General features: G+C 36.7%; 1 protein-coding gene across 1 annotated transcript in view; it reads left to right on the top strand.

Moving 5' to 3' along the window:
- ARID2 (AT-rich interaction domain 2) overlaps positions 1 to 13,808 on the top strand; it is a 91,440-nt gene that overhangs the window by 76,027 nt on the left and 1,605 nt on the right. Inside the window, exons 16-20 of the mRNA XM_066550277.1 lie at positions 2,759 to 2,907; positions 8,480 to 8,618; positions 8,718 to 8,803; positions 13,059 to 13,182; positions 13,272 to 13,363. Of these exons, the coding sequence (XP_066406374.1) occupies positions 2,759 to 2,907; positions 8,480 to 8,618; positions 8,718 to 8,803; positions 13,059 to 13,182; positions 13,272 to 13,363 (590 nt within the window). The remainder of the gene's footprint in view (positions 1 to 2,758; positions 2,908 to 8,479; positions 8,619 to 8,717; positions 8,804 to 13,058; positions 13,183 to 13,271; positions 13,364 to 13,808) is intronic.

The raw sequence follows: 13,808 nt of genomic DNA, 5'->3' as shown, positions 1-13,808 counted from the left end.
TGTATACTTTAGGATTGAGTATAAACCCTACTGAGACAGATGCTGCTGCTCTAGAAGGACCTTTCAGTCCCAAGATTGTGTGAGGAAAGGGCTAAGTGGTGGCAGTTGCAAATTGTATCATGGAGAGGTCTAATTTGATTATAAAAGGGTGTTGTGAAGCACTTTCAAGTGTAGCGGAGTACTGGGCATTTGTTTTCTTGGGAAATCTGGATTCATTAAATGTTTTTACTAGAGGAGGAAATTTTCTGGAATCTTTATGCCCCAGGGAAATACTTTACGATGTTACTTTTCTTAGACTTAATTAGGGAAAAGTTAATGTCTGTCTTCATTTAAAGAAATAAGTGCATTAACATAATCATTGCATATGAGCACTGTAAAGTAGGTAGCACCTAGCAAGTATTTCTAGGTATATTTCCCTGAGAAAAAGGAGTTTAATTTCTGAAAAACAAAGGCTATACCTAATTTTAGTGATAGCCCATGTATCATGCATTACTAAACTAATACATGACAAAAGAGGGAAAAAGAAACCAAAAACTGGCATTGATCTTTATGAATCTTTCTGATCTCTTTAATGAAGAGAGGAAAGCTCTATGATATTTGACTGTAAAACTTTCATTTCTAAAATAAAATAAAAAATGCTAGGAGCAAATGTAACTTTGCTTTACATGTTGATTTTAAAATATAATCAAAAATGAGTCATTGCTGATAGGCAAGCAATGGATTTGTCTTAAAAAATACATGGAAGTTGTGTCCACCAAGTTTAAGTGAAACTACTCCACAGTAGAGCGGTAAGAAGATAATTTTAAACAACAGCAGCTATTTTACATGTTTGTTTTCAATTTATTAGCTTTTTTCCTCAGAGGAAAAAAAAGTGGAAAAAAATGGGAGGGGACACTGAATGACAACTTTTTGTCCTGAAAATTTGTTTCTCTTTCTGAGCCCTTTCATTTTCAGAATGCAACATTTTGTGTTGTATATCTCAGATCAACTTATTTAAAATAAACAATTTTTCAATGAGATGATATTAAAACCTTTGAATACCACTAGGAGAGCTTGCCAGAGAAACCCTTGAGAAAATTCATAATTCCAGATTAATTACAGGGTTGGCTTTGAATGGAGTAAATAATACATGAACCACATATTGAATGATGAGAATTAAACGAAATACTCAATTCATTCAGTAAGCTCATTTTCTCTTCAGCACATTAAATGAGACAGAAGTTCTAGAGGGATAAAAAGTCACATAAAAGACCATCAGAATGTGTTGATACTGGGATGCCAAGTGAAGGTTGCAAAACAAGCTGTACTGCTGACACTCCTTTTTTTTGCTTGCAGCTTAATTTTAAAAATGCCTTTTTAAGGGGACATTGAAATTAAAAGACTCCACTTAGGTTTACCTTTTGTTAAAAGATATCTTGTGAAGGATTCATTACCCATTCTGTGAAATAGCTTAAAGATCCTTAGGTGAAAATCATTGCTGAGTTCAAAATAGTTAGTAGGTATGACTAAGTCAAGTCCTTTCTTACAACTTTTCATATATGTGGATGGATCACAGGCATCATAAGTAGTTGTGCTGTACTCAGGTGCTTTGCAGAGTTTTTCCTTATTTTTGTCATGTTTTATTGTTTGGATATGGGATGTGTTTTGATTTTGATCAGGCTTTTTTGCTGTCCCTTGGGTCATGTTAGTTTAATAGTATACTATATATGTAGTATAATCTGTGATAGTTATTAACTCACTACCTTGTGTGACTGCTGTCCAAAATGCCCACAAAGATCAGCAGGAAGAAAATGTAAGTTGATATAAAAATGAAATGTTAGAAATTGGTTTCTTTGTAGTAAAAGTCTAAAGCTACTCAGTAACAGAGCTGTAAAGATCTAAACGTGTGCACCATTTGAAAGTGTTTGCTTATTGTATTCTTACACAGACTTGGAAGTAATATTATTTGATCTCTTTAGAGTGTGAATTTGTTTTCAAACAGTGGGGAAGAAAAGGATGTTGGGTCTTCATCTCTAAATAATATTCAAAAGCTTAATTTTTCTACTGTTATCATCCTTACAAACTTCTTGCTGACCAGAGACTCCCAGGAAAAAATAAAGAAGAGAAACAATATTCTGACTCAGACAGTGTTTTGAAATGGAACATACCGCATTCAATATCCATTATTCAGAAAAGAAAAAAAAAAAGAAATAAAATTAGTTTGTGTTTATATATTTTTAGGTAATTTGAAAATAATTTTAGTTGAGTGTTAAGTGTTTTGTTATATTGCAGGGGAGTGAGGGGAAAGTAATTTTGCTTTCTGAAATGTTTCTGTTTTTGTTGTGTATAAGTTGTACAGCATTGTCAGGCATTCTGAGCATGTGGTGCTATTCCCTATGCTGATGATACTGCAGTGCCTTGAGTTTGCATGAGGTTTTTTCCTTTTCTTAAACAACAACAAAGTGTTTGAAAAAAATGTTAATCTTTGCTCCATTAGTGCCCTTGAGAAATTTCTTTGCAGACATAATTCTGTATTTGTATTTGGGCATGAAGTTTATTATTTAAATATTATGAAGTTCTGCATCAGTACTACAGTGTAAAAGTTGTATGTCCCTCATGTTACTGTGTCTTACTAATGCTTATTCAGAGTTCAGAGTATTAAAAATTGAACACCTGTGGTGGATTAAGGTGTAAAACAAAAAGTCTTTCAACAAGCAGTAAACTGTATGTCAAGTATAGAAATAAGCCCTGTTTAAAATTGTTTTAACTTTTTCTACAGAGCACACCTGCAACATCGATACCAACAGTTCAAGTACAGGGCCAGCAGATGAATTTGCAGCCACCTTCATACACTGCAGCAAGTCAACATGCAGAGCAAATGAAAAAACCTGGACAGAACTTCATGTGTCTGTGGCAATCTTGTAAAAAGTAAATGGTTTCTTTATTTACCTTCTACTCATATGTAACAGATGCTTGTATATAGAAGATGATTCTACAAGTTCCATCCATTCTGTTTCCTTAAATTACCTTAAAGTTTGTCAGTGGGGAAAGGAATAAGTGAAAAGTATTGGGGAAATTGAATGAGATGGGGGAAGGCAGGACACTTAACTCCTCTGAGTTATACTTCAGAGCATAAAATGAGTATTATGTCACTTTTTTGAAGTATATTGATTCTTTAGTAACAAAAAATAGTTGTGTGGTTAATTTAAAAGAATTCTGACCTCTGAAACTTGTTCTCTGCACATATAAAATAGTTCTTGTACTGCAGTTACAAATCATGGGTTGACATTTTCTTGTGTTTCCAGTTCTGCAAGAGCAGGATGTTGCACTTCAATGTCCTGGTCACAGTCTTACTTAGCTTATGACTAATTTTGGTAATTATACCATTTGTGTTCCAGAGGACGCCATTCTCTTGAAAGGAAGTAGTAAGAAACTGGCTCTTAAGACTAGACAGCTATGAATAATTTTTTTTTTTTTAATTTGCTTCTGTTCTTAGAGAGGAGTGAACTACTAGACATTTAGATGGAGGCTTATAAAGCTTGATACAATTCTTATGGAAAGTATGTGTATCTTGACACTGACTTTTAAAATAACTTGGATTTGTGAATATGCTTAGTTTGTGGGCAAGGGCAGAGAGTTGGTGAACAAAAGGTAGTTGTCAAATAGCTACTTTGAAAACTGGAGACAAATTGTGAGTGAGAAAAATTGCATAACGTATAGGATGGTACAAAAAAGAGTGACAGCCTCATTGCTGTAGGATGACAAAGGGACCATAAAGCTGATTTAAGCAAAAGCTGGTGGGAAATTTAAAAATTAAGATGAAAAGATGGAGAAGTTTAACTGTTTGGAATGGATAGTGAAAATAAGACATTTGAACAGAATTATAGGAATAGTGAATGAGGGTTAGTATGAAACCCCTGAAGGTGTAATTTCTGTTTGTTTCATTCCTTGCAAACATAATTCTAAGATCATTCAGTCTATGCAAGACTTTCAGTCAGTGCAAGAGATCTGGTGCTTTTTAAATCATTGCACTATTTTCACTTTAAAAGTGATTTTTCTTTTTTTGATAGGTGACACTTCTCTATGTAAGAAATATATGTAAGGCTTTACTTACTCTGCAGTTTCCTCCCTTACTACTAGTAAATAGAAACAAAGAGCCACAGTCTGCTGGCTACACAGTAGATGCATTAACTCATGCCTAGGTGTGGGTGGGTTGCATTGAGGTTGGAATGAAAGGCTGGGGCAGTGTCACACAGAAGCCTTGCCAACTTGTAACATGTCAGAGAGTTTGCTGAACTACGGTTTCAAAGTATAAGTCACCAACTTTATTCCCTGTCTAAGGTTACATAGGATAAACTGTGTTGGGGCTGGAGGAGAAGCAGTAGTATTAAATTACCTTACATTATCAGTCTTTTTGTAGTCTGTCTTCAAATACAACTCCAGAAGGTTTACCTGAGACTGAAGTTCAGGGCTACAAGGCCATTGATCTCTGTATTTTGCCCCTTGCCTAGTGTATTATTTCTGTTGCTTTAGTTTATCTGGCTGTTACTTCCTGTACTGCTTTTCGTTCATGCTTAAATTGCATTCTTTTCAAAAGCTTTCAGGCATTTTTTGCATTAATAGATTTAGTTCATATGACAGCTCTTTTTTTTTATGCTCTCACCATTAAAATAGGTATTTCAGTCCCAGCCTAAAATCAATTTAGATAAACATTACACTCGACCTTCTCTGTGGTGAAGAGAGAGCCAAAATGTTAAGTTAGCATTTTCCTCAAATATGTATTGTTTATTCATATTCCTTAAACAGCCTGATTAAAAACAGGTATATAAAATCTCCTGTAGGCTTCCTGGTTCTGTTAGATGTAAAGAAAAATCTGGAATTGCCACCTGTTCTTTTTTTGTTTGTAGCTCTCAATCTTAGCTGCTTTTATTGAGTAATTTAAATGGGAAACAAGAAGATTCTTTTGAGTGGGTCATTAGTCTGTGTGAACTTCACATTCACTTCTTGGTTTCATTCTCAATTGCTTAGCATTTTTTTGCTAGGATTAAGCAGGCAGTTTCATCACAGTAGAATGATAGAATACTGGGGATTTTTTTGTGATATTTGTAGCTAACTGGAAAGATACAACAGGAGGCACATTTGAAAAAATAATTTTCACCTGTTTCTCTATGCATGTTCTTTAGTTTAATTCTCAAAAAAATACCAACATTATCTTTGCTTCAAAAATGCAATGCAGAAGTCAGTGAAGGCCTTAAACATTTTAGTGTGAAGCAGGATAAATATGAATAAATAAAATAGTGTGTTCTTTTCCTACTGACTAATTTGGCTGCTCCAGTCAGCAACGTTCCAGTGGTGTGTATTGGTGGTTTGGTTTGGGTTTTTTAGGACTGAATTAGGAAACATTAGACCAAGATTTGAAATGCCACAGATTTAGTAGTGTCTAAAAACTACAATGAGATGAGGCTGAATTATGCAAATAGTTGAAATGATTGGTCTCTGGCAGATCTGTTCACATTTAATATCTGAAGTGGAAGTAAAATTCTAAAAGGTGTCAGTCAGCACATTACTTTGCATTAAGGATGTAACAGAAAGTAGGTGTTTTCCTTTGAACTTCAGCTGTCTGCAGGTACTGCTAATTGTATGCAGCTTAATTTAAAAGCTGCTGTTTTGTTTCCCAGGCAGGCAGATGTCTGCTCTTGAATTGCTTTGTATTTAAAAAGTAAATTGAAAATGCTATTGAATCTCCAGTGCCTGTCAAGTCAGCTGTTAATGTTCTGTTCAGCAGTTGAACAGAACCATGGATGAATTAAGTGTGTAACAAGAGTCTAGACTGAACTGACCATATTGTCAGTAGGGAAGCTTTTTTTATTACAATAGTTAGGTGTTTCTCTAAGGAAAAAGAGTTTTTCTCTGCAAAATGGTACTAAGTTTGAATCTTTTTAGGTCAGTGATTGAAGTGTATAACACTGAATATATTAAACAGTGAATCAGTCAATAGAGCTGAAATAGCTTTATTTTTATGAAGCTTTGCCACGTTGAGTGAAATGTTTTGCACTGTATTTTGGATTTCATTTAGGCCATGAAATTTGCTTCATCTGTGCCAGAAATTATCATTTTATTATTCATAAAATGGTTAGTGCCAGGCTTAAGCTGATTCCCCTTTATTGTGGGAAGATCTTTCTGTCCTCTGAAACACCCACTGTAGAGCCAGTGTAGATGTAAAACATTTTATTTTCATTTCCTACTATGGGTTATCTGGACCAACAGCAAGAGCCAGGTATTGCTCCTTCTTAGCTTCCCTTCAGTAGGAGGTAACTGGCATGTAAAAGATGAATGCTTTTAAAGAGAGTAGTATTTATTGCCAGTGCAGAAGGTAATTGCTGTATTACAGGTGGTTACTGCAGTAGCATTCAGTTTATAACTAAGACTTGTTTATGGGTGAAATTAGCTCTTTGATGTTGTTTTAGTGTTCAGGTATCAGTATCTGTACTCTTAGGCCTAGGCATCAGTTGCAAGTATGTTTGCATAGTGGACACTGCTGAAATTAGTACCGGGATGTGGAGGGAGGGGGCTGAATCACAGCACTCACTGAACAGCTGTTCATAAGCTGAGAGTGTGTGAGGGCAGCTGCTGGCAGTAACTTCCCAAATGGCAGCAGCTAGGTTTCTAGGCCTCTTTGGTCCAAACATTAAGTGGATATTGATGAGCTGGGTTAGTTGTATTGAAGTGAATTTTGAGCAGCTAAATCCTTAGGCCATTTTTTCTCTGTTGGAGTAAGGGGCCTAATTTGTAACATCTGAGATACATAAGGTGTATATGTAGACTAAAAAACCCCTAATGTTTTGAGTCCTTCACTATTTTCATGTCATGTATTTTGAAACACAGAAATTCTCTTTTACCAGCTTATATATGTTACAATAGCACATCATTTGTCTACATGAGATTGGAAGTAGCCTAGGTTGCAGCAGTCATGCATTGGTGGAGCTTGCAGTCTTGAGAAATTTAGGTCAGGTAAGGAGTCAAATCAGGCTCTTGAACTTGAAGAAGGCAGACTTCTTGCTGTTAGGAAAGGTTCTTGGGGAAAGAGGAGTGGAACAGAGCTGGAAAAACTGGAACTGAACCTGGCAAGGTACACAGAAAATAACAGGAAGGGCTTGTATAGGTACATTAATGAGAAAAGGAGTGTCAAAGGAGGTGTACCCTTGCTGGTGAACAGGTAAGAGCAAACAATGCCAGCATGGCTTCAGCAAGGCAAAATCCTGTATGACCAACCTAGTGGCTTTCTGTGATGGAATAAGTGCATCAGAGCGTGAGGAGAGAGCTACAGGTATAATTTATCTGGACTTCTGTAAAGCCTTTGACATGGTCCCCCACAACATCCTTCTTCCTAAATTGGAGGGAGATGGATCTGATAAGTGGACTGGTAGATGAATTAGGGATTGGTTGGACAGTCACATTCAGAGGGTGGTGATCAGTAGCTAAGAGTCTTGATGGATTTCAGTGACACATGGTGTCCCTCACAGGTCTGTACTGGGACCAGTGTTATCTAATATTTTCATTAATGCCATGGATGAAGGGATTGAGTGCACCCTCAGCACGTTTGCAGTGACACTGAGCTGAGTGGTGCAGTTGACACACCTGGAGCACAGGATGCCATCCAGAGGGACCTGGACAGGCCTGAGCAGTGGGTCCATGGGAATCTCATGGGGTTTGATGAGACCAAGGGCAGGGTGCTGCACCTGGGTTGGGGCAAACCCTGGTATCAGCACAGGCTGGGGATGGACAGATGGAGAGCAGCCCTGCTGAGAAGGGCTGGGGGTGCTGGGGGAGGAGAGGCTGGACATGACCCAGCCATGGGCACTCCCAGCACAGAGAGCCAGTCAAGGGAGGTGATTCTGCCCTTACACTCTGCTCCAGTGAGACCCCACCTGCAGTGGGGTCCCCAGCACAGAGCATCCAGCTCTGGGGTCCCCAGCACAGGAAGGACATGGACCTGCTGGAATGAGTCCAGAGGAGGGCCACCAAGTTGATCAGATTTAAATAAGGTCTGAATCTGACTGCTAGTGGAGAAGAAAAATGGGAGAAGGAACATAAGAGATTATCTTCTATAAATATATTGTGTATTTTTATATATAAATATAAAAATATATTATGTAAACCTCATCTAGTTAAGCTGTTTATAGTTTGTTGCTGTATATTGCAGAGAATGAGTCTGTTGGATTTAACATGCATTATTTCTTTGGTGAAGTGTAAGTAGAAAATAGAACCATGATATTTCAATCAAGTTTGGAAAAATCATATTGACATTTATTGGTAGCTCACTGGTAACATGTATACTTATTTTTCCCTTCAAAATTTTGCAACTTTCCATTTATCAATGTGTGTCTCAATTCAGAAAAAAAAATGTTGACCACTATGAGTTCATGTTTGTTGGATTTGTACTTAACCATTCACTGGGGACAAAAAAAATAAACTAAATTCCCCTCTCCTCTTTTTGTAGGTGGTTTCAGACACCATCACAGGTTTTCTATCATGCAGCAACCGAGCATGGAGGAAAAGATGTGTACCCAGGGCAGTGCTTATGGGAGGGATGTGAACCTTTCCAGCGGCAGAGGTTTTCCTTCATTACCCATTTACAGGTACAGATTTTCTTTCACATATTACTTCAGAAAACTATAGGAATTTCATGGTAAATTTCCACACACCATTCTTACTGTCTTTCTCTTTTCCTCAAATAGGATAAACACTGTTCCAGAGATGCTTTGCTTGCAGGATTAAAGCAAGATGAACTTGGACAACCAGGAAATCAGAAGCCTTCCAATAAGTAAGAGATTTGAGCCTCATTAACAATAGAAAAAATAGGAGAATTAGGAATTATTGAAAGAGTTTGTTTATAACTTGCCTTATCAGGTGAAACTCTGTATGTTTAACAATCTGTAATCAAATTTGAGGTCCATTCCAGTAAGACAAAAAGGGGAGTAGATTCTGATGTGGTTGCAGTTACCTTAAAAAAACCCCAGGTAGTTCTTTAAAGCATATGGGTCAAAACTCTATGACAAACGTTGTTCTCAACATGCTCCTGTATTTTTTTGCCCAACTGGACAGTATTTTATAACTGTCCTTGTAACAGGGAAGTGCTTGTCATACAAATGGTAAGTTATTTATTGTGTACGGTTCATGTGTCACACAGCTGAGATGGATTGTTTTGTAACTTGCTGTATTCCTTCCAGTTTTGTGGTCTAAATTTGGGCTGATTTGATCCAGGAACTGTTGTAATAAACTTTCCTTTAAACAAGCAAGCAAGATAAACGATAGACTCCTCAGAGTCTTCTGATTTTGTGTTGCTATCTGAAATCAGATTTGGCTCTTCTCTTTCCCAGAATGATTTCGACCATGTGGAATTAATATTGCAGAGTACAATCCCATTGGTGTGAGGTTTTGGGGCTGGCTGTGTTAATAGTTGAATTGTTCAAGGTTCAGTTACTTGTGTAAGTGTGTCAAGACCTGGCCTTTGTTAGTAACTGACTGGAACCACTTTAGATGTAATTACATTGTCCCAGGCAGATTTTTGCTGTTCTGTTTTGTGGCTTGTAAAACTGCTACCAAGCTGCTGGAGGCAGCAAAGAAAGTCAAGCTACGAAAACTGAGAAATTTAGTTTGAGAATCCTTTTATTTTTTAATATAAAAAAAAATCTTAACACAGACTTAAAATTGCTTTATGGGGCCTTGTTTCATTAAACTGAGCAACACTCAGACCTTGGAAAATCAGAGAAAGACGAATTACAGTAATTTAGTCTTAAATAGTTGGTAAGTGAGAAGTGTAGGGCTGACACCATCTACTAGCATGATGTGTTCTTAACTCAGCCTTTACATAATGTTCCATCACACAGATAACACATTCCAGTAGCTATGTGTCCTCACAAGCTTCTTTTAAATTTGCACAGGTAGTCATAGGAAAAAAACTGTTTGTACATCCCCTCTTCTGAGGCAGAATTCCCTAATTAGGTCAGATTCAGAAAGCAGGAATTTACACACATAACCAGTTCTTGCTAACTTACTGAGACTGCAATACCACAAGATACTAAGGATGTGGTTTCAGAGCTCAAATTGAAATGAGAACATTCCTCTGCTCAAAATTGGATGTTTTATGTCTTGGAAAGATGTGCAGATGTGATGCATAGGGACATGGTTTAGTGGTGGATGTGGCAGTGGTTAATATTTAGACCTGGTGATTCTAGAAGTGTTTTCCAGCCTAAATGATTTTATGATTCTGTTCTGACTCTCTGTGACATCCCTTATTGCTTCTCATGGCTGTGCATTGTTTATGGAGAGGGAACTAGCTTTAGTTTTTGTTAGATTGCATGCTAAATCAATTTGTTTTTTAAAAAGAAAAGCTCATAGAACGAAAGAGTGGGTTTGCCACATGAGTGGAATCTATTTCCCTTACTGTGGGTTGAACACCAGTACGGGAGGTGGGCTGGAACAAAAGGAAGAGATGAGACCTTTCTCTGTCAGCACTCAGAGCAGTTCATACACTTCCTGCCTTGTGAAGACGTAAAGGAGCTCTTTCTGTTACTTTTACTCTCCTCCCTTAACAAACAGCAGGATTTTGGGGAAGGGTAGTGTGTCCTGTCCCCCACATTACCTTACAGCACTGCTCCACAGTTCTGTTAGCACAGCTGAAAAGAGCATCCAGCAGCTACATGAGGGACACAAGAATTGATAGTTTGCTTTCCAGAATGCATGACGTGTCAGCTGAAACCCTAAGCCCAGTCCAGCAGCTCACCTCAAGCTGTCTTACAGGTTCATGTTTGAAAGCTGTCTTTCAACGTCTTGGCTTAATGTTCTTTTTTCTGAGTCCTAGAAGTGTGTTAGATATATCAGATATATCACAGCTGATACTCCATATCATTAAACTCATGTATGGAGCTCTGAAGCAGCTGAAAAAGACCTGGTACTGAGACAAAGCATGTTTAAGTCATCAACTTTCAGGCATTTATTAGGTGAACTCTCTTTACTTAATCCCTCACTATTCAGTAAAAATTACACCTACCTCAGAGACTTCAGATTGTGAGCGTTACCAGTGCTGGAAGTCAAACAGAGCACAGTGTGACAGACGAGGCCCATTCCCTGATCATCTTTTCTGTCTATCATAACACCATACCCACTTGAAAAAATCTGTAATGGCTTTTCTAGAACCAGTTAGGCACTGTAAAGCTGCATTACAGAATTGGTTTTATACTTTAATTCTGTATTTCTTTGCATTTCAAGTTTTATTATTTTAACTCTTCTGGTTTTCAAAGATAGCTGAGTGACTGTAGCTTTATGCATTGGAATCCTCTTGGGTTCAGGGTGATTTTTTTTTTTCCTTGTTGGCACTGAAGCAAAGGTGAATATTCTTAATGCTCTGTGAGAGTGGGGCAGGAGATTACTTTAAATCACAACATAAATGGTAGAGTTTGAAGTTAAGTTGATCATACAATTAAAGAAATTCAAGAAATATAGATGTGTTGAGAGATACTTGCCCACAGACATACATCAATTCTCAGTAACATTTTATCAATTTCTTTTTCTTCAAACTTAAAAAGAGAAGATAATTTTTAATATGTTCCTAATTTATTGCAGTTGTCCCTTTTTCAATATTTCTAGAATAGTAATTCAGCTTTCTAAAATATGGTATGATAACTGTTGAAGAGAGACATTCAGAACAGCCTCCATTGATGAATCCTTGTGCTTCTCAATACAGAGAAAATAAAAATCTTCCAGAAATTAAAAATGAAGACAGTAATTCTTTTTACTGTGCTACTTCTATGAACATGTCGTTGCCTACTTTCTTAATTCAGCCCCTGCCATTCTCCTTTAACTTCATAAAGCCTTTTATTTACTTCCTATATTACATATTTTATTTTATATATTTTTATATGTATTATTTCTATTCAGAGAGGATGACAGAGTGATTATGAGCTAAGGTGTTAGGGAGGAGTCTGTCTCTTACTAAAGTAACCCAGTTTTTAGCTGGGCTACCTTGCTGTTAGAACCTCAGATTACTAAGAAAGTCTCACTAAATAAAGAATTCAAGTTTTATTCTTAGAATATTCACTTTCAGTATAAGATACCTAAATTAAACTCCTACAGGCTTTCATTCAAAAAAAAATAGAACATTTACATTTCATTTAAGCCACATTTACAAGTAAGCACTACTTAAACTTCTTAACCAAGTTCTACTAGGGTATGAAAAGACTTCATAATAATATTGTTCAAAATATTGAAGTGTGGTGATATTTTTCACCACTAATACTTCAAACCGTGTTTTAGGATGACATTATGAGTAAATCATTAGGTGAAGTTGCATATTTATACATTCTGAACTCTGATGGCATGAGTAATTTCCAAGTTTTTATGTGAAATACAGCTTTGACTTTAGTGTTAATACTGAAAATGGAGAAATTGTTTATGCTAAGTTCGTTATACCCTGTTTAATTTATTAATCTCAGTCTAAAAGCTGCAGTAACAGGTAATTGGTTTTACAAATGTTTGATCTGATTTACCAGTTACATGTTTTATGTCTTATAACATAACTTATGTTATTTTATATTGCTCCTCATTAATCACAGTTAATATATATTTTATATTGTCTTAGTGTCTAATGGTCCCAATGAGCTTTGTCAACTTTTAAGTGGTTATACTTTAAGGACCTTCTCTGGCCAAATCTCAGATGGCATTTGCATAGCTGCTATCACAGTTCCTGTCTGATGAAGCATCCCTTTAAATTGGTACACTTCAGGAAATGGCTGTGTTATTAGTACAATATATTACTTTTCCATCACAAATGTCAGGGGTGATGAGCAATACTTCTTCAAAAGAAGTGTTTTTTCACATAGAATAAAGTGCATGACTCTTAAGGGTTTACAATGAGGCTTATCTCTGTGGAAGCAATCATGTATCAGCACTAAGTGTTAATGGATCTTTGTGTCTCTGTTCAGATAGGTTAAAAATGGTAAGATAAACTTTCCAAGTTGTTAATTGTCTAGAAAGCAGCACAAAGTTTATTTTTATAAATTCTTTCTTTACTAATGTAGGCAGCCAGCTGCAGGGGCTACTGCCTCTACTCCCAGAGCACAGAAGGCCATTGTGAATCATCCAAGTGCTGCCCTAATGGCATTAAGGAGAGGATCAAGGAACCTTGTCTTCAGAGATTTCACAGTTAGTATTGTTTGAATCAAGTATTAGATATTAATTGTTGCCTGCTATTAACTGCAGAGCTTTTACATTTTTTGTCTTTACTTTTGTAGGATGAAAAAGAGGGACCAATAACTAAACACATCCGATTAACAGCTGCCTTAATATTAAAAAATATTGGTAAATATTCAGAATGTGGTCGCAGGTAAGCACTGTGTAATTTTTCTGGTATCAGTGGGCACTGTTGTTTCTGTTCTTTCCAGTACCAAACATAGGTAGGTTTTACCTATCTATAAAAACCCTAGTAAGTATATTGACTGTACAATTTCTCCATCACTTCTGCACTGTCCTTCCCCACACAAATGCTCTGTGTCATCTTACCTACAGACAGCATTTGTGATCCAGATGATTGAAAAGTGGCTAGCAAATTTGGCAGGTTAAATTTTAGGAGATAGATGAGAGAAGCCTTTGCTGTCCCTTTTCCTCCACAGCAGTACTGCATGATTCTGAAAGTTAATTCTTGTGTAAACAACTTCCAATGGCAGTACTGTTTAAATGCAGTTGAGAAAGGGGCAAAATGAGCTCTTAGGAACACCATCTTAAGGTGCACAGGAACATGATTGTGTTTCATACTTGCTGCCTCTCTATTG

The sequence above is a fragment of the Molothrus aeneus genome, chromosome 5 (assembly GCF_037042795.1).
Source record: "Molothrus aeneus isolate 106 chromosome 5, BPBGC_Maene_1.0, whole genome shotgun sequence".
Taxonomy (NCBI): domain Eukaryota; kingdom Metazoa; phylum Chordata; class Aves; order Passeriformes; family Icteridae; genus Molothrus; species Molothrus aeneus.
The sequence above is the reverse complement of the archived record's forward strand: the minus strand, read 5'-3'. Positions and strand labels throughout refer to the sequence as shown.